Genomic DNA, 17515 nt, shown 5'->3' on the forward strand with positions numbered 1-17515 from the left:
GATGTCTCCGCCGGTGATTCCGTCTGGGTGGGTGCCGGGTCGGGCGTCGGCTCGGAGTCGGGCGACGTGGTGGCCGGCGACTCCTGGGCTTCGGCAGAACTAGTGGGCTCCACGGCGTTGTTTTGATTTCCCACTGGCAGCAATCCCGTCGGCCCAAGCAAAGGATCGAGGAGGGGATCCAGTAGTCCACCGGTCGCGGCACCCGCTACATTGCCCGCCAGCCCATTCAGCACTCCCGCCGCCGATGTCGTCTGCCGAGCGCCCTGTTCCTCCACGGCCGAAGTAGTCGCGCCATCACGTCCTCCCAACACCCCATTCAAACCCAGAAGCTGGGCCGCCGCCAGTGCGGCCTGCAGCCAAAGAACGCGGATGGCCAGCATCGTCACGAACTAGAAGAAAAGAATTAAGGTAATAGAAAGAAACGAAGAGAAAAAAGGGCTGTTGCCAAGAATAAGAAAACGCCTTCAAGTTGAAGACATCTTGACTTGGTGGAGAGGAAGAGAGAAGGAGGAACCTCCCAAGAAGGGAAGCCCCGAAGTGTTCGATGGTTTTTACCATCTGATGGTCGATGCATAACTCGGCTGCCGCTGCTGCGCACAAGCAGCTGGACAAACATGGGATTTGCGCAGCGCTGGGGCAAGAGTGTGTTCCGGTTTGACGCGACAGTGACAGTTTCATGATTTCATCCTCCCCAGCAAACCCCGGGGAAGCTCGTTGCACGAATGGCGCCCTATGCGTGAGGATCGCAGCCCAAAACGGCAACAAGGGGCTGAAGCAGAGAAGCGCTGGAAAGCTTGGCAGGTTACAAGCTGTTCAGGGGCTCGCACGCGAATCAGGGGGGGCTGTGAAGTCCACTCGTTTGAAACGGACATCGCAGTCATCACTTTTTTGAAGTTTTGGTTGCCTCCAACTGGACAAGCTCGCCGCCACTCATGAGTGCGATCGTGGTAGCTCTCAGTAACCTGTTGATCGAGTTAGGTATGTGGTTGCCAGTTGGAGTCTTTCCTTTCCAAACCAAGTAGCTTGGGTCTTTCAAGCGATGGCAGATAAGGTATTCGGGTATCTTCGATTGTCGCGCCACCAGAAACTCGGGAAGTCTTTAGAACACATTCTATGATGTGCATTTTGTTCGCGAGTTACCAAATCTCGATTTGTCAAGGACGCCGATTGAATGAGAGTCAGGTCCGCCTCGACGAGAATGAGCCGCCCGGGCCCGACCGCTCCCGGAGCTCCGGATACAACTCACGAGTCATGAAGGGTCAAGCAACAGGTCGTTGCATGTGTGGCAGGCCATCAAGACGGAAGCAACTCGATTCTTCGAAAAAGTACAACGAACCTTTCCCTGCTTTCCGGCGTCAAGCTCTTACTCTGTCTCTACTTGCTCGAGACGAAAAACTCTTCAGAATCGTGCGTGGAATTGCTTGGTGTCCTTTCACATTCACTCGTGTGAGCCCGGGCGAGGCCTTGCCTCCTTCATCGAGCGCGGAATGACAAGATAGCAGCTTATGTGACAAAGTGAGATAGGAAGTGAATGTGATCATGTAGCGGGGTGGACGTTCAAGGGTTCGAGATCAGAGGTCAGAATCATCATACAACTAACTACCTTAGGCAACCAAGGTAGGTAGTTTCTCATATAGTTCGCCAGATGGGAAGGGAAGGACGGTGTACAGTCACTACGATGTACCAAGGCAAGGTGTTGGAGTCAGATGAATTCCCGAGGTCTGACTGGACCCAACTCTTTCAAACCACTACGTACAGGACAGCAATACAGCGTAGAAGGTGTCGTTGAAATAAGGTTGCAGCCACAATGGGCCACTTACTAGACAAGTTTCCGGGCGCTAATACGTAGCTACTAGTAGTAGCTCTAGGTTGAGTTGAACGGAAGACAAAAGTCTCCGACCGCCTGGCCTCCCACCCATTCCCATGATTCGGCCGGAGACATTTGGAAGGGGCGGCCCGCAACGATCAAGGTCCTCGAAATGCCATGACGTCGCCAGAGTATCTCTCCGCAGACAAAGTAGCCGACGTGGAAGATGGATAAAAAGCTGGAAAAAAGAACTCTGTGTTGGACAAGGAACAAGACTGGTGTAAGTGCTTGATCACTTTTACCACTCTGCAACACCGCTCCGTAATATATACATCAGCCTACTGACCTCATTCACTCTGATTCAACACATCAACGATGGCAACCACAGCGGCAGATGCGAAGGCCATCGGCGAAATAAACCGCGAGTGGTTTGAGTATGACGCCTTCCATCCTTTTCACACTTTCTCCACGGTTTTGTCTGACTTAACCCCCAACAGCTCGGTGGCCGGATCGGCGTATCAGATCCACTGGGTGCGCGACCTTGTCCACCAGATCACCACTTTCCTGCGAGAAAACGTCCAATGGATCGTGGGCCAGCCAACCGGGTCCGGGTTGCGTGTTCTAGACTATGCCTGTGGTCCCGGGATCGTCTCTATGGTAAGTAAGACCAGGGGGTCCTCCCCTCTCAGACTTTACGCGCCTCCTTGGATGCGTAAAGGGCATTGTATGTATGCTAACGGCTAAATCTACGGCGTGGGCCAGGCATTGGCACCGTTCGCCTCCGCCCTCCGGGGCATAGACATCTCGGGTGGCATGGTGGAGAAATACAACGAGACGGCGCGCCACCTCGGCCTGTCGCCGGAGCAGATGCGCGGCGTTCGGGGCGACTTGCTTGGCGACGGCGACGGCGAGGTTGCCGTGCCCGACGGCCCCGAATTCACCGGCTTCCACATCGCCGTCATGTCCATGGCGCTCCACCACGTGGCCGATCCCGCAGTTATGATCAAAAGGCTCGCCGAGCGTTTGGCGCCCGGCGGATCCTTGGTCATCGTCGACTGGGTTACACCCGAAGGCCCGGTGCCGGACCACCCGGCTGCCCATACCGTCACCCGCCACGGCTTCAGCGAGAAGGAGATGGCAGAGATGTTTGCCGATGCGGGCTTGTCGGATTACTCATTCAGGCTGCACCCGCAGAGGTCCAGGGTGCCGTGGGGAGAGACACAGCAGGTGTTTTTTGCAAGGGGGAGGACTCAGAGTCAGACAGTGTGAACTTGTGGTCTGTGTGTTTGAGACGAAGGATGCGACATCGTCCTCTGTCACACTTCCGTCTCAATGCTTAGACAAAAGGCTCGGAGAATGACCAAGAGCCCGGCTGGGCACACGAACTCAGAAGCTTAACAGGAAAGCTCAAGTGCAATGAGAACTGACTGGCAAAATGAGCCACTAGACATGAACCCGAGTTAATAGTACTCCTAAACAACAAGATTGTCAGACGCCGCACCGTTAATCTGTTAGCAACGTGATTTGTCATGACATTATTGTCTGTTTCTTGTGTCTTGCGGAAGTGATCTACCAATTCTTGTGATAGGGTCTGCTGCACCTAGTACCGTATGTCGGTATATACCTTACCTAATAACTGCATGTGTGGGTGCCATAGTGAATCGCCCACAGTTCCGCCCTTTGTCATTGCGGTACCGACTAGCTAGGATGTCTCGAGCGAGAACGCCGAGAAGGAGGTCGCCGAGGGGCCTGAGAAGATTGTTGATAAGAATGAGGACGTCTGCATGGGAGGTGTGATGTTCGGAGATTCCCCTCAGCATGCGATCTACTGGGAGGAGTAAATTCACGGAGGCTTTTATCCTCCCAAGCAGACAGGTCCAAAGATGACAACGCGTCTGTTGGGAATGTGCTGACGGAAACGTACTGGTACCTACGCGATATGTTCCTACCTTAGTACCGTACCTTACCCATCCGATACCGATAATTAGGGTCTCTAGATGGGCCGGTTTGCAGAGCGGACACGCTGCGCATAATTCGATTCCTTCGAGTGCAGACCGACAAGAATTTCCCATGTTGGGAAGTTTGCATGGTAACCAGGAGATGCAACCCGGAAACTTTTCGTCCCTCCAAGAAGTTCACGAAAACTCGCCGAGTGGTGACTAAGTCAGAACTGCCAGACTCACAAGTACGATGCGAAGTCCGATATGAAGTGCGGACTGTGCAGTGCGAGCTGCGAAGTGTGTACGTCGGATACAAAGTGCGATGCGAGTATGGATGGCGATCCAAAAGCGGATGGAGGGCACATGCTAGGTACTTCTTCGGAGAGATTTGCTGTATCCTACTACTGAATCCTCAGTCACCCACCATACCCTCCAGGTTAAAAGAAACCTTCCTCACCAGACCCTCCCTAGCATTAGTACTTCATATCATGCGACTCTACAGTCTCTATCTCCGTGTCACAGCCACTTTCCCGTACTTAGTATATCTAATACCCGGGCCTCTCCTGCCCCTATTATTAGTCGTCTTATTCCGACATTATTATCAAGTACCAATCCCTGATATCCTCCCTCAGCCCTGCCACACCAACACCACAATGCCCCCCAACTTAAAAGACGTGCTCATCATTGGCGGCGGCCCGAGCGGCCTCGCAGCCGCAACCTCCCTGGCGCGACAGCTCTACACGGCCGTCGTCTTCGACTCGGGCGTCTACCGCAACGCCCGCACCCGGCACATGCACAACGTCCCGACTTGGGACCACCGCGACCCGGGCGAGTTCCGGGCCAAGGCGCGCGCCGACCTCCTGGCGCGCTACCACACCATCCACTTCGAGGACACGGCGGTCGAGTCCGTCCGCCGCACCGAGGACGGCCGCTTCGAGGCCACCGACGCGAAGGGCACCACCTGGACCGGCAAGAAAGTCGTGCTCGCGTCCGGCGTGCGAGATATCTACCCGGACGTCCCCGGGTATGACGACGTCTGGGGCCGCGGGGTGTACCACTGCCTGTTCTGCGACGGGTATGAGGACCGGGGCGCCGCGTCTGCGGGCGTGCTGGCTATTGGCGACCTTGGGCCCGCCAGCCCTGCATCATTTCCTGCCGCGGCGGCCCTTGCATTTCCCGCGCTCCACGTGGCGCGCATGGCGAAGCGGCTGGCGAAGAAAGTCGTCGTCTACACGAACGGCGCGCCCGAGTTCGCCAAGGAGATTGCCGCGGCGCTGGGCTCGGATCCCGTCATTGTTGTCGACGACCGCCGGGTGACGCGGCTTCAGAAGGCGAACGAGGAGTCCTCCGAGGTGATTGTCCATTTGGAAGACGGGACCACGGTGTCGCATGGTTTTATGGTATGGTTGGCCCTCCCCCGTTTCACCCCTTTTTTCGCCCCCCCTTTTCACCGATCTTTCAGATGGACGGCTAATGAATGGCATCCGCGCAGGCACACAAACCAAAGACCCAGGTTAATGGACCATTCGCCGAGCAGCTTGGGGTGGAGTTCACTGAGATGGGCTTCATTAAGACGACTCCGCCTTTCTACGAGACAATTGTCCCGGGCGTGTTTGCCATTGGGGACTGCGCAACCGCAATGCCGGCCGTCGTGAACGCCTTGGGAATGGGTGCGTTTGCAGCGGGCGGAATCGCTTCTCAGCTGGGAAAGGAGCCAGTCGAGTAATCAATGTTTCAAAATACTGGGCCTTAATAGTTAGTGGTAGGAACGAGGACTGACACATGATGTTGTTTCGCTGCTATGCTACCTTACGCCTTCTTGAGTTCAGAAACTGACAGCTCTGGTGATGATTGCTCCAGCCCTGGTGATGATTGCTCCAGCCAGACCACCCACCTCCTCTAAGGATTTTCATAGAGCGGCTTCAGCATGCTCGCAACGTCTTTGCGTTCCGGCTTCAACTTCTGCAGGTCCACGTCCGGGAAAAGGCGCAAGTTGACCGGATGCAGGCTCTTCATCCAGTTGATCGTCGCCTCTCCAAAGCCGCTCTCCGCTAGAAGTGGCAATGCGCCCAGCGCCTTGCGCTCCTCGTCCGTGATGTCGTTGTGGTGGTTGGTCATGGGGACGCCGCATATCTTGCAGAACGACTTGTACAAAATGTGGCGCGCGAAGCTATACTTGCCAATGTTGGACGGGTTGTTCGCGAACAGCACCACCTTCTCTCGGGTTGGGTACACCCAGATGTAGCCGTTCTGTTCATCCGTGTGAGTAATTATGACATCACTTTGTTTTATGTGACCGAGATGCAAGAGGTGCACATACCCTCGAGCAGATGCTACAGCTGCAGTCCACGATGAGCTCATCGAACGTCTCGTCCAGGGGCTTGCTCTGGAAAGCCACGGTGAGGGCGCCACAGTGGCAGGAACCGGTGTACAGCTTGTAGCCGTCGATGGCTGCTGGCAGAGGCCCCTTGTGCTGGGGATGCTCATACTTGTCGCCCAACGCCGCGCCATCGTACCTTCACATAGATGGTCAGATTTAAGTCCGCTGTTAGGGATCCGGGCATGGCAAGACATACTGTTGGATCTCCAAAGCCCATGGGTCAACATTCTGTAAGGCACGAACCTGGTTTTCGCATTAGCATTCGCTACCTGCGCTGGTGCGGAAGACAGAGGAAATGGAGTGAAAAAGAAAGGTAAGAGCCACAAGAAAAAAGAAAAACAAAGAAACAGAAAAGCAAGGAAGGGAAGGGAAAAAAAGAACGAAGGAAAGGAGAAGCGAGGTGCACAGAAAGAAAGACACCAAAACAAAAGCCAAAAGGGCGGCAAGCGGCACCCTAGCACCAGGTGAAGTCCGAGGCCAGTATTAAGCATCAACGGGATATAGATGAGTGTCCCCAACTCACATTAATGGCTATCCGGTTGCCGTCAATGACTTCCGCCATGAGCGGCGTAGCACATGTCGGGCAGAACTGAGAATATTGTCAGCACCATCTCGCCCGAACGACGTTTCAAGGTCCAAACCTTGTGGACAAGCTTCTTCGGCCCAAAAGTATAGTGCGTGAGGCCTGCGTCGTCGCCCTTCACAAACTGAGGCTTTCCCGGGGGAAAGACCCAGAGATAGCCCTTCTTGTGGCAGATGCTGCAGTTGCATTCATGCGCCGATTTGATTTCTGGGAGCTGTACCTCGTACACGAAGGCCTTGCAATGGCAATTGCCTCTGTACGTGCGCAGCTGCGTTTCCTCCTCTGTGGACGCGGACATGTTGTAAAATGAAAGTAGCGGGGGCTCTCACTGCTCAGTCGACTCCCAGACTTATTAGGATTTAGACTCCCGCGAAAAGGTGAGCTGAAACAGGCAACAGCCCGCACTACGTAAGTACCTAGGTACTCAGGCACCTTAGTTATACCTCGTTATCATGATTACCAGGTGTACTCTGTATCCCCAACAAAACGCATCAACAGATTCAACAGAGGTAAAAAGTACTGTTGAATTACCTATACAGCGTATCAGCGACCCCGCACCGAGACGAAGGATGCATATCCTTCCTCTGACTCCTCTTCACTTCTTCCATAATTGGTACGGTATGCATGCTGCATTGTGCATGCGACAGCGACACCAACCTCTCCGTTGGGGATATTAATAATGCCTGTTTCTTTCACCCCAACGCAATCTGCCATGGCCATCCCCAAACAGGAGGATGCGCTGCTCCGAGTGGCCGCATACCGTCGTCGCGACTTGGAGTTTTCCGTCCTGCACTCTCTTCCCGAGGTGCACGAGCCGGTTCTTCCATCCATCGCTCGGGCATTCGCAACGGCGCCTGTCTCCAGCCTCGGCGCTCTCACTTTCCACCGGCTTCCTACTGAGATCTTGGCATTGATTTGTCTTTTCCTAGATGTTCGCGCTTGCTTCAGATTCCGCCAGGTCAACAGGGCGGCTCGGGCTTTGGTATCCGGCCTAGTGGAATACCGAACTGTCGTATACCACGGCCTGGAAGCCCTCCGCGCCATCCTACGAACCCGGCTTGACCCCCACTTCACTTTCCGTGATCTCTACCAGTCCCTCTGCAGCTCGAAATGTCAACCCTGCGGTGCCTTTGGTGGATTTCTCTTCCTCCCAACGGCTGTGCGCTGCTGCTTCAAGTGCCTCCGGAACTCCCCGCAGCTTGCACTTCTGGATTTTGCCCGACTACCGACGATACCAAGCCTGAGAAAAGCCACATTCTTCAGAACCCCGCGCGTGACCCCAGGGGTGCTGCGTCGTCTTATGCCTGTGCTACAGACCATGTCAGTCTACCGGTATTGCACGAAAAACGGCCCCCAACACAGGCGGATTGACCTTGTCCCCGCTGTCGTCGCCAGCGAAGTTCTCAAAGGACTAGGCGCTACTTCTGCCGACTTAGAAAAGTGCCATTGGAAAATGCGGGCGTACCCGTACCAGGGCGATGGCTTGTCCATCAGGTACATGGCCGCAACCGCATTTCCTTTTCTGGACCGCGTCTCGGGCCGAGTCGAGTACGGCGTTAGCTGCAGGGGTTGTTACGTTGCTGCAATGGCGCACGGCTCCGAGCAGAACTTTGACTGCTCTGATCGAGTGTATTCCAGGAAAGGCTTCTTAGATCACTTTCAGTCATGCCCCGAAGCACAGCGTCTCTGGACTGGAAGCTGCGAGGGCACGGTCGTTCTTGACGGGGCCGAGCTCACGACGAAACGGGCACCTGAATAAGCTCGGCTCTCATGAAGAGCAGGCAGACTATGGAGAAAAGCAGGGGTGCTAAAAGGAGCCGTACTTGAACTTCTTGAAGAGCGTCTGAGTAGGACTCCATCGAAGAGCAAATTGGGGCTTACTAGGCAATATCATACTAGAAGGACTATGGCACTTGCTGCCTATACCATTGCGACTCTACCATTCAATGGATTTCCCAAGAAGCAAATGCCCTGGGCGGTTCCCTCTATCCGTTTATTATAGAGATGGCCCCTTTGCCACAACACGAATGCCAGCATCACTCTTGTTTCCTCTGCCCGCACTCCTGGGGTCTATCACTCTGCTTCGTTGCGTTAAGATCAAGCAATGACAGATTCTGGGAGTTCTCAGTATAGGTCGATAGACAGCGCACCCAATCTCTACGCAGACACGACCCGACAGTCACTTCCCGCAATGTTTCTCCATAGATCCCATGGAAGGGACAACCCATTCCGCTTTCGTTGCCGGCACACACCTCAACCCCAGGTATCTTAGCCTCCTCCTTGACACCCTCGAGCTGCACACGCGCTTCAGTGGTGTGAAATTACTCCCCTGAGATAGTGCAAAAGACAACTGAGCGCAGCATACGTCTCCCATGGTTCAGCCACTGGTGAGCTTAAGTCGCCTTTTCTTGCCCACCATGGAGCACGTCTGCAGCATTTGGCATGCCGAATTGTGACTTCTGAATGTGTGGAACTGTGGAGTGTGGATTTCCCTGAAAGCGTGAACTCGACGATGGGATGGACCATGGTTCAAATTCAATGTCTGGGGCAATGGGAATGCCCTTGAACTATACACAAGGGGTGATTGCCATACAGGATGTAGGCCGATGCGACATAGCACAACCGGGACGCACAATTCCACGGTAGCAAAGTTGAAGATGAACAGTTACTACTACTAGTAGTAATTACTCGGCCTCGCGTCATCAAGCTTCGTTGAGACGGTGGTGAGGCGATTGTTGATGGGGGACCACTTTTTACTGGCCATTAAAAAGCAGGCTTAGAATGCAGCAGCTGACAACAGCTGGTGAGACGCCGTTTATCACGAACGGTCAGTCTCGATAGCAAAACGCCACGTGCACAACGCGCCAACTCCCGCACCAAAATAACCAACTTCACTTTTCACCTGCCCTCTTGCACTCATCGACTTACACGCCGATCGGCACCAGCAGCATCAAAAGCGATTTCTAGAAGTCAACGAAAAGGAAAATAAAGATGGCGCAGCAGGGACAGTCTCACATGTCATTGCAGTCAATGCAGTACAACTATCAAATTCCACCGCCACCGCCGCAGCAGCAACAGGCCCACCATGTGCAAGCACAGTTTCAACCGACACCACCGCAACAGCCAATGCAGCCAATGCAGCAGCAAGCGCAGCAGGCCCAGCAGCAATACCAACAGCAGCAGCAGCAGGCTCAGCAGGCTCAGCAGGCTCAGCAGCAACAGCGTCCCAACTTCCAGATGGCACTGCTGCCGCCGCCCCAGGACCGTTTGTACAACACATGGGACGACCTGAGGGAGGACGTCAAGGCTTTCGCCAAATCGCAGGGCTACGCCATAGTGATTGTGTCCTCGCTGAATCGCGACGCCGAGGGCCAGTATCGCCGCTATAACATGTGCTGTGCGAAAGGCGGTAAGAGCTACGCGTCGCACAGCAAGGGACTCCGCAACACGCGCTCGGCCAAGACGGGCTGCCCGATGCGCATGAAGGCGATCCAGGAGAAGGCGTGGCCGTACAACGACAAGTGGCACGTCATCGTGCAGTGCGCCGAGCACAACCACGAGCCCTTCACGGGCGGCCCCGGGGCCAACGCGCCCTCGCAGTTCCGCAAGATCGAGGAGGACGGCAAGCGCTGGATCATGATCATGCACCGCGAGGCCCAGTGCAACCTGCGCCAGCTGACCATCGGCATCCGCATCTCTTTTGGCGACAAATACCAGTACGTCAAGAAGAGCGACGTGCGCAACATGCTGGCCAAGATCAAGCGCGAAGAGGAGCGCAAGGCCGCTGCAGCCGCCGCGGCGCAGGGCCTGCCGAGCAACGCGCCCTACACGCTCATCCCGGCCTCGCACCTGCCGCCGCCTCCTCCGCCGGCGCAGGTCGAGAGGCTGCCCGCCTTGCCGGCGGACATGCAGGTCGCGGACCCGGATCTGGAGTCGGACGATGACGGCGATGAGACATCGCTCTAGCAGGGCTATGAAGAGACAACGTGACGTTTGATTTTAGTTCGACTGTACCCATAGTGGACGGCAATGCAGGGGAGACGGACGAGGAAGAAGCGTGTCTCGCGACCTACCGAGTATTCAGTTCCTCTGACATTGACTTGTCAATCGTTGAGTTTGGGGGCGAAGTGTACTGGGTACAGAGAAAGTGTACGGGTAGATAAGCAGGGGCCCGGGTATGCTTTTGTGGAAGGGTAGCGCGTCATGTAATCATTAGTCTTGCTTTTTTAGTTTCTGCCAAAAGGGAATGGGTCAGGCTAGAGTCACCTGAGGTCGGTAGGAGAAAGAGAGATTTCGAGACACAATCGTACTATCAGACCGGCATTCGTTTTATCTCTTGTCGAAGGTGATTGCCCACGAGAATAGCGGCGGCCAGTGGTAATGGACATCTTACCTAGTACGCGTGTTAGTGCCGAGCCTTGCTAGGAAAACATACTGACGTGTTAACGAGACTAAGCACCCAGGCAATGGTTAAATCGACAGTGGATCAATGTGGAAGTCCTAGAGCGAGGACATCACCTATATGAGTTAGCAGGCGCCTGAGATGTGAGACTTACTGGTCTCCACAACATCTGAAAAGTGATCGGGGCCTACATGGCTCCTAGGAGACAGAGTCCACCTCACATGTAAAAGAATGAACGGGCAACTTCCAAAATCACCAGAGCAAGTGCAAAACAGCAGAACCAAAATAGAGAGTAGAAAGAGACACTGCACAGAACCAATACCCAATTCCCCCGGGACCAAGGTGAGGTAGGTTCATCCCCCATTCCCCTGCCCTCCCCTTCCAAAGCCAGCCACATCACATCACAAGGATGTAATACATCGCGCGTAATCTTCTTCAAGCATAGTTCACCGTCTTTCGGGTCAATTCCGAGACACAAACAACAGACAGTCTCTGTCCAGGTGTCCAGTGTCTCCTGTTCCTATCCAAGCAGCAACCCAACCGTCGAAACAACAGAGCTACCTGTCCCTGTCCCTGTCCCTGTCCCCCTCCCACCGCAAGTCTTCAGATGCCGCTTGAGGTTGTCCGCCCGCATGTTCTTGACATCGCACCGAGGGCAGGACACGAACTCCTTGGAGTATGTCCGGTCGCCGCGGGGAACCATCTCCGGGTGGCACGTGTGCACGTGCCGGGCGAGGTCCTTGTGCTCGGCGCCGCCCTTGTAGTCTTTGCAGTACTCGCACTTGTGGGGACGGGTGTGGTTGTTCATGTGCTTCCTGTGTGTGGTTATGGAAGGGTTTGTCAGTCAGCCTGTCTGGTGGTCTGGTTGGTCTGTTGTAGTGAATCGTTTCATGGGGAGGTTGAGGAAACTTAGAAGGGGACTAAATGGGCAAGATCCGATGGTGTTGTCGTTGGCTTACCGGAGTTTCGATGGCAGTTTAAAGACCTTCCTTTTGCTCTTGCAGTTAGGAAATGTGCATCTGTATTCCTTGAGGCGGCCAGGAGAGGAAGAGGCTTCCGGGGAGGAGCAGGAGGTTGACGACGGGGAATGGCTGTCTTGGACGGAGGCCTGGGAATAAGGGGTGGGCGAGTGTGTCTCAGGGGCGAAATGAGTGTTGTAGCAACCGCCTGGCCTCGGGGACGAAGTTTCCGGGGTGTTGAAATCCGAAGCGAGCGGTATAACGGGAGAACCATCGAGATATGCGGTGGTGCCAACGCCACCGGTTTGTAGTGGCTCAAGTGCAAAATTGGAAGTACTGTCAACGAAAGAAGGACCGGGTTGGAGCTGACAGTAAGCGTAATCATTGGAATCCTGCGAAGAACTGTCCGCCATGATGCTACCCATGCTTTCGGAACACTACTCGTCCGAGACGCGGCTAACTCCGGAGAGAGCCGCAAGAGACATGGGAGCACCAAAGTCGAAAGTTCCTGCGGGATTACAGGCACTGCCATCAAAGTAAGGGCTGAAATCGGCAGAGAAAGGAGTCGGCCCTGCACCGTAGATCCCGCCTTCTCTTTCGCCGCAGAATCCCGGGCCGAGTTCTGGAGAAACGGTGGAAAAACCACCGTTTGAGCAGGCCCATCCGGAGGAAGGCACCTCAGCAGAGGCTACAAGCTCCGGCAACCCGTTGATGACATGCGCTTGAGCTGCATGAAATTCCAGTTCCATGCCTGGTTGTCCGGATCCAGTGAATCCAGTGAATCCAGTGAATCCAGTCAAGGGCCACGGGGCGAGATCCATCTCCAGCCCAAACCCCATGCCAAGTTCGAGGCCCTCGAACTCGCCATCCTCCTGGAGCTTGTCCTCTCCATCCACAGCATGTCTCCAGCGGCCTCCGTTAGCTTCCCCGTTCAGGAAGGACGTGCAGTAACGATCGGAGCCGACTTACACGCGCCTGGGCCGTGGCACGAATCCGGGCATCTGACGGGCCGAGCTGGGAGACAACCGGGGAGCCAGTATAGTGCTGTTCCAGATGATTAAGTGATTGTCTCCACTTAAGCGATGCGAAGATCGTGTTGTGCCGCGGTGGTGGATGCTGACAAGACCAGACCGTGACAGAGAATCGAGCATCCACGACAGTGCTGGTGGAGCGAAGGGTCCAGGGAGGACGCAAGCACTAGCCACCGCGGCAAAATTGGCAGTCAAATACCCTAGACTATTTCGGTCACGTCAGTGTTCTGAGGGCAGGGGTACAAGCGGAGGCATTCAAGAGGCATACCCATTCTCGCTGGTGTGGTTCGTCGAGGCATACTCGGCACCTAACGTCAACCTGCAAACGCCATCAACGACCCCTCGAGGCAGAAATCCGGAGCGCCAGGCCAAACGGAACGACCCCGTAAAAAGGCCCGCTTTTGAGGCCCGCCATTTTTGAGGCCGACTGCAGCTAACGTTATGCAGCTCGGCCGACGACAGGGGGTCCAATTGGCAGGACATTTTCTCCTCATTCACCCTCAGTGCTCAACAAGGCAGTGCGGGAAGGAAAGGCAGTCCGCGGGGCACACATCTCGTCCAAAACCGCTGGAACAAGCTGAAAAATGTTTAGAGGTTTACCTTGGCGGTGTTTGCCTTGTCGGACTCTCGCGCGGGGGTCCTAAGTGGCTCGTTCTCCTATCATGCATGTATGGCCCCGACAGGAGCATTGGACTCTGGAGTAACTGTCTGTGTAACCCGGCATACCTTGGGAGAGTGGTTGCTTCATCGAGGATCGCGGTATCACCATCATGAGGAGGCATACCATGGACGATCGCAGAGACCTATTTCCGCCTTGTCCGCCTTGTCGGCCGAGTCGACGATTTTTGACTATTTAATGATGACTTGGCAGGAGAGAACTAAGAAATCTCGAGACAGCGATAGCAACTGCACCGCCATTTTCTTCATACGATAGTTTTAAGCCTACCATGTCGGAGTACGTCGAGCTCCCACCCAGCACCCGCAAGCGGTTCTTCGAGCCCGTTGTCTTGTTGGACTCGCTGCGGTCCGTCTACGTTAAAGACAACAGGACCTCAGAACCAGACCTGGAGTCAGACACGGGGAAATCTCCGAAGCAAACATACTACTGCTTCCTAAACAAACTGAGCCAAATCTGCGACAGTGAGCCAAAGCAGCCTCTTGGCAAAACCGTCAGCGCCGTCGTGATCCTCGACTCGGGCACCATCGAGTACCGCTTGGCCTCCAACCAGCGAGACCGCCGCGAGCTGGACACGGTCAGGGAATACCTGACAGACATAATCGATGTGTTCGGCCGTGCCAGCGATGAGGAGATGAATGATAGATCCTTCACAGCTCATCTTCTCTCTGACGTCTTGCGGAAGGTCCTGGCTTTCAATCGTTTTAGAATCGAGGACTACATTGATGCATTGTGTGATGTGAAACCGAACCGCGAACGAGATAACCTCACTTTCTGCATCGAGTCCGCCGCAAGTGATGAGGCGGTGGAGGGTAAGATACCGCGGCTCATGGCCACTTGTCACTCACTTCAAGTTGTCGCTGACAGAATGCTGTCTGCCATGTTTCAGGGGAAGCGGCTGCCAATGCTCTCCGGAGCCTGCTGCCGCACATTCAAGCTGCAAGAAGGGCCCCACGCGGCAGCAATGACGCATGTAAGTTGGCCCGAGGTGCTTGGAGGACCACTGCTCACGTTACGCCTTACAGTTTCCAGTCACGCAGAGAAGCTCCTCAAGGCCATTCACGCTCACTACGAATTCAGCCTCGGGGAGTATATGAAAAAGAAGACGCGCGGCGACAACAGAATCGGTGACAGCCCCTGGGACGACGTCCGCCACGCCGTCGGCCGCCTGCTCTCCTACTACATCGCCATCAAAGTGCTCATCTCCGCCCGCAAGCTGTGGCCCCGGATTTTTGTCGACTTCGAAGTGACGTACATCCCATCCAGTCAACCCCTGGGCCAGCCTCCCGACATCCGGCGCAACGCACGCGGCATCCTCAACCGCATGGGCCGCAACAAGTCCACCATCGAGGCCTATCAGCGCCACGCCAAGAGCCTCCAGGCCCTCGGGCTCGACGATCGCATCAAGGACCGGGTCAGCCCCGCCCGCTTCCGGCCCATCGTCCACGCCGAAGTCAACCTCCTCGACTCGGTGCTGCGCGGCCAGGAACTGGCCGAGCGCGAGGGTGAGGACCCGATCCGCTTCTTCAACGAGGCCGAGTTCGGCCGCTACATCGGCAGTAGCAAGCCGACCTGCCTGCTGTGCCACTTCTACTTCCGGCACCATCCGTCGCTCGTGCGCTGCCGCGAGACGCACTACAACCTGTACCCCAACTGGCGGGCGCCGGACGTGAGCAAGGCGGACGGCGAGGAGGCGGAGCGGCAGCGGCTGGAGATCGTAGAGGACCTGATCAAGGACGTGCGCCGTGAGGCCGGGCGGGCGATCGAGCAGCACTCGTATCCCCGCCGCAGGCACGACTCGTGGGACACGCCGACGAACCCGCTGCCCGGGAGCACGGTCCGGGCGGTGGATGATGTGGCTTCGATGTTGAGTCATGTTAGTCTTGATGCCGCTTCAACTAGGCGTGCTCCGCCCGATGTCTCCTCGACCTGGGGCGAGAGTGACTCGTCGCGAGAAGTGACTCCTGGAAGTCCCATGTCTGGTGCAGACGACGATGTGGAGGATGGAGATGAGGATGGCGGTGTTTAACTGTAAAAGCGGGTACGTCTCTCCTTCCCTTCTGCGGCAACGGGTCTTATGTCTGATTCCAGGCAGTTCACGTCAAGAAGCTTTGGATAAGAAAAAGGATGAACAACAAGAAGCAGGGTCAGAGTATGTCGTACGCATGTGGCATGATGTTGAAGTTATTATGAGCAGCCATCTATACTATAAACAGAGTTTATCTATCTCCAACCTCTATAGCACTGCACCATCTATTATTATTATTGTTCCTCCTACTCCGATATGCCTAGCTAAATACAAGGCGCGCCGGACCCTCTACTGCTATGTACAAAGGAAAAACCGTACCGTATAGGCCGGGTAAAAACCTCTGTCGGAAGTAATAGGAAAACATGGATGTTGCGATACAGTCTGCTGCGGAAGAAAGAAAAAGTCCTTGGGGAAGGCCTTGGGCCTACGACTAGTAGGGCACTAGGCCAAACTAACTAAGCCGTGGCCACGAACATGGCTGATACGGGTGGTACAGCACCCGCTAACCACATCCATCAAGCACCATTGACCACCAAACTCCCATGTCTGAGCGTGTCCATAACCTGCCTCAACCACCAGACATGTATCCGCGCATCATCGGTCAGCTCAGGGTGGAAACTCGTCCCAAAGACGTTACCCTGCCTCACAGCAACAACATCCTTGCTGCCCTCCTTCCCTTGGCCCTGCTGGTACACGCCCAACACCTCAACAGGCAGCGCCGTCCCCATTTCTTCACCTCCCTTCCGTTTCGCAGTGACATTAACCTCCTCCACGACAGGCGCACGAATAAACACACCCTTGAAAGGCTCCACCTTCTTCTTCTTCTCCTCCTCCTCCTCCCCCATCGCCTGCTCCTCCTCCTCCTCCCTCCTCTCCTCCAGAAAATCAAGCTCCAGCCCGGCGACGAAGCTCTGCAGCTGCGTGCCGAACTTGTTCCGCCGCACGCGCACGTCCAGGCCGCCGACCAGCTCCTGGCCGCCCTGCTTCGTGGACGACACCTCCTCGGCCAGCATCACCAGCCCCGCGCAGGTGCCCCAGACGGGCTTGTGCCGGACCTTGACGAACTCGCGCAGCGGGTCGAGCAGGCCCAGGCGCCGCGCCACGATGGCCATCGTCGTCGACTCGCCGCCGGGAATGATCAGCGCGTCGCACTGGGCCAGTTGTGCCGCGGTGCGGACTTCGGGAAAAGTGAATTGTAGAAGATCTTCTGGTTGAGGATCTTCTGGTTGAGGATCTTCTGGTTGAGGCTCAGAGTTTGGTGGGGAAGAAGAGATTATGTGCGTGGCGGCTTTGCGCAGCAGGTTGATGTGCTCGACGACGCCGCCTTGGAGGGCGAGGACGCCGACGGTGATGTGCTTCGCCATTTATTTGGCTTTTTGTTTGTTTTTGTTCTGGCGGGTTTGGGGGAACTGAAGTTGTGAAACTCTTGAGCCGAGATGTGTTGGTGATATAGTATTTGTGATCAGTGATCAACAATTGACCGACGGGAGTCTGGCGATTCAAGTTCACCCAGTCCTCTGGAAAAAAAGGTTGTGAGTAAGGTTGTGAGTTCGCTCGCAATCCCTTCCAATTCAGTAGTAACCTTGGAAGATTACTTCTCGCTTAACGCTCTTGTCAACCTGCAGTGTTCGAGTCACACAACGCCTCTTTTGGTTCCAGTCGGGGGTTTCAGGGTCAAGGGAAGGGCGCTCGGAATCTGCCGGTTATG

General features: G+C 55.4%; 9 protein-coding genes across 9 annotated transcripts; 5 read left to right on the forward strand and 4 right to left on the reverse strand.

Annotated features, from left to right (window-relative positions):
- The first annotated feature begins 1959 nt into the window (after nucleotides 1-1959).
- On the forward strand, nucleotides 1960-3299 carry B0T15DRAFT_566779 (S-adenosyl-L-methionine-dependent methyltransferase). Its single transcript, XM_062870708.1, has 3 exons — nucleotides 1960-2241; nucleotides 2305-2464; nucleotides 2570-3299. Exons 1-3 carry the CDS (start codon nucleotides 2183-2185, stop codon nucleotides 3074-3076), a joined length of 726 nt encoding a protein of 241 aa, XP_062722999.1. The 5' UTR covers nucleotides 1960-2182; the 3' UTR covers nucleotides 3077-3299.
- A 1101-nt stretch (nucleotides 3300-4400) lies between these two features.
- On the forward strand, nucleotides 4401-5473 carry B0T15DRAFT_394737 (uncharacterized protein; the record flags this gene model as incomplete). The annotated part of the gene is made up of 2 exons (XM_062864746.1): nucleotides 4401-5147; nucleotides 5240-5473. 2 exons carry the CDS (start codon nucleotides 4401-4403, stop codon nucleotides 5471-5473), a joined length of 981 nt encoding a protein of 326 aa, XP_062723000.1.
- Nucleotides 5474-5646: 173 nt separating this feature from the next.
- On the reverse strand, nucleotides 5647-7008 carry B0T15DRAFT_484402 (glutathione-dependent formaldehyde-activating enzyme; the record flags this gene model as incomplete). Its single annotated transcript, XM_062866225.1, has 5 exons — nucleotides 5647-5997; nucleotides 6068-6263; nucleotides 6324-6370; nucleotides 6651-6716; nucleotides 6769-7008. 5 exons carry the CDS (start codon nucleotides 7006-7008, stop codon nucleotides 5647-5649), a joined length of 900 nt encoding a protein of 299 aa, XP_062723001.1.
- A 414-nt stretch (nucleotides 7009-7422) lies between these two features.
- On the forward strand, nucleotides 7423-8469 carry B0T15DRAFT_395441 (uncharacterized protein; the record flags this gene model as incomplete). The annotated part of the gene is made up of 1 exon (XM_062864782.1): nucleotides 7423-8469. The coding sequence occupies one exon, from the start codon at nucleotides 7423-7425 to the stop codon at nucleotides 8467-8469; it is 1047 nt and encodes a 348-aa protein (XP_062723002.1).
- Nucleotides 8470-9734: 1265 nt separating this feature from the next.
- On the forward strand, nucleotides 9735-10664 carry B0T15DRAFT_382782 (uncharacterized protein; the record flags this gene model as incomplete). Its single annotated transcript, XM_062864256.1, has 1 exon — nucleotides 9735-10664. A coding segment is annotated over one exon (930 nt), but the record flags the coding sequence as incomplete, so codon positions are not given.
- A 547-nt stretch (nucleotides 10665-11211) lies between these two features.
- Nucleotides 11212-12641, reverse strand: B0T15DRAFT_167865 (uncharacterized protein). The gene is made up of 2 exons (XM_062862184.1): nucleotides 12072-12641; nucleotides 11212-11927 (listed from the first exon to the last, which is right to left on the reverse strand). Exons 1-2 carry the CDS (start codon nucleotides 12494-12496, stop codon nucleotides 11633-11635), a joined length of 720 nt encoding a protein of 239 aa, XP_062723004.1. The 5' UTR covers nucleotides 12497-12641; the 3' UTR covers nucleotides 11212-11632.
- On the reverse strand, nucleotides 12370-13454 carry B0T15DRAFT_167839 (uncharacterized protein). Its single transcript, XM_062862183.1, has 3 exons — nucleotides 13371-13454; nucleotides 13041-13307; nucleotides 12370-12974 (listed from the first exon to the last, which is right to left on the reverse strand). Exons 2-3 carry the CDS (start codon nucleotides 13220-13222, stop codon nucleotides 12509-12511), a joined length of 648 nt encoding a protein of 215 aa, XP_062723005.1. The 5' UTR covers nucleotides 13223-13307; nucleotides 13371-13454; the 3' UTR covers nucleotides 12370-12508.
- A 509-nt stretch (nucleotides 13455-13963) lies between these two features.
- On the forward strand, nucleotides 13964-16090 carry B0T15DRAFT_167947 (uncharacterized protein). Its single transcript, XM_062862185.1, has 4 exons — nucleotides 13964-14590; nucleotides 14668-14751; nucleotides 14804-15819; nucleotides 15870-16090. The coding sequence occupies exons 1-3, from the start codon at nucleotides 14050-14052 to the stop codon at nucleotides 15805-15807; spliced, it is 1629 nt and encodes a 542-aa protein (XP_062723006.1). The 5' UTR covers nucleotides 13964-14049; the 3' UTR covers nucleotides 15808-15819; nucleotides 15870-16090.
- Nucleotides 16066-17514, reverse strand: B0T15DRAFT_167967 (PdxT/SNO family). The gene has a single exon (XM_062862186.1). It carries the CDS (start codon nucleotides 17169-17171, stop codon nucleotides 16323-16325), a length of 849 nt encoding a protein of 282 aa, XP_062723007.1. The 5' UTR covers nucleotides 17172-17514; the 3' UTR covers nucleotides 16066-16322.
- Nucleotide 17515: the final 1 nt, after the last annotated feature.

Source organism: Chaetomium strumarium (assembly GCF_033439665.1).
Source record: "Chaetomium strumarium strain CBS 333.67 chromosome Unknown B0T15scaffold_3, whole genome shotgun sequence".
Taxonomy (NCBI): domain Eukaryota; kingdom Fungi; phylum Ascomycota; class Sordariomycetes; order Sordariales; family Chaetomiaceae; genus Chaetomium; species Chaetomium strumarium.

Coding starts and splice junctions, on each gene's coding strand:
- B0T15DRAFT_167947 (XM_062862185.1), top strand. CDS start 14,050: ATGTCGGAGTACGTCGAGCTCCCACCCAGCACCCGCAAGCGGTTCTTC. Junction 14,591..14,667: donor AAGTGATGAGGCGGTGGAGG/GTAAGATACCGC, acceptor GCCATGTTTCAG/GGGAAGCGGCTGCCAATGCT. Junction 14,752..14,803: donor ACGCGGCAGCAATGACGCAT/GTAAGTTGGCCC, acceptor TACGCCTTACAG/TTTCCAGTCACGCAGAGAAG.
- B0T15DRAFT_566779 (XM_062870708.1), top strand. CDS start 2,183: ATGGCAACCACAGCGGCAGATGCGAAGGCCATCGGCGAAATAAACCGC. Junction 2,242..2,304: donor ATAAACCGCGAGTGGTTTGA/GTATGACGCCTT, acceptor AACCCCCAACAG/CTCGGTGGCCGGATCGGCGT. Junction 2,465..2,569: donor GTCCCGGGATCGTCTCTATG/GTAAGTAAGACC, acceptor GGCGTGGGCCAG/GCATTGGCACCGTTCGCCTC.
- B0T15DRAFT_167865 (XM_062862184.1), bottom strand. CDS start 12,496: ATGGGTAGCATCATGGCGGACAGTTCTTCGCAGGATTCCAATGATTAC. Junction 11,928..12,071: donor AAACTGCCATCGAAACTCCG/GTAAGCCAACGA, acceptor AACCACACACAG/GAAGCACATGAACAACCACA.
- B0T15DRAFT_167839 (XM_062862183.1), bottom strand. CDS start 13,222: ATGCTCGATTCTCTGTCACGGTCTGGTCTTGTCAGCATCCACCACCGC. Junction 12,975..13,040: donor GTGCCACGGCCCAGGCGCGT/GTAAGTCGGCTC, acceptor AGGCCGCTGGAG/ACATGCTGTGGATGGAGAGG.
- B0T15DRAFT_167967 (XM_062862186.1), bottom strand. CDS start 17,171: ATGGCGAAGCACATCACCGTCGGCGTCCTCGCCCTCCAAGGCGGCGTC.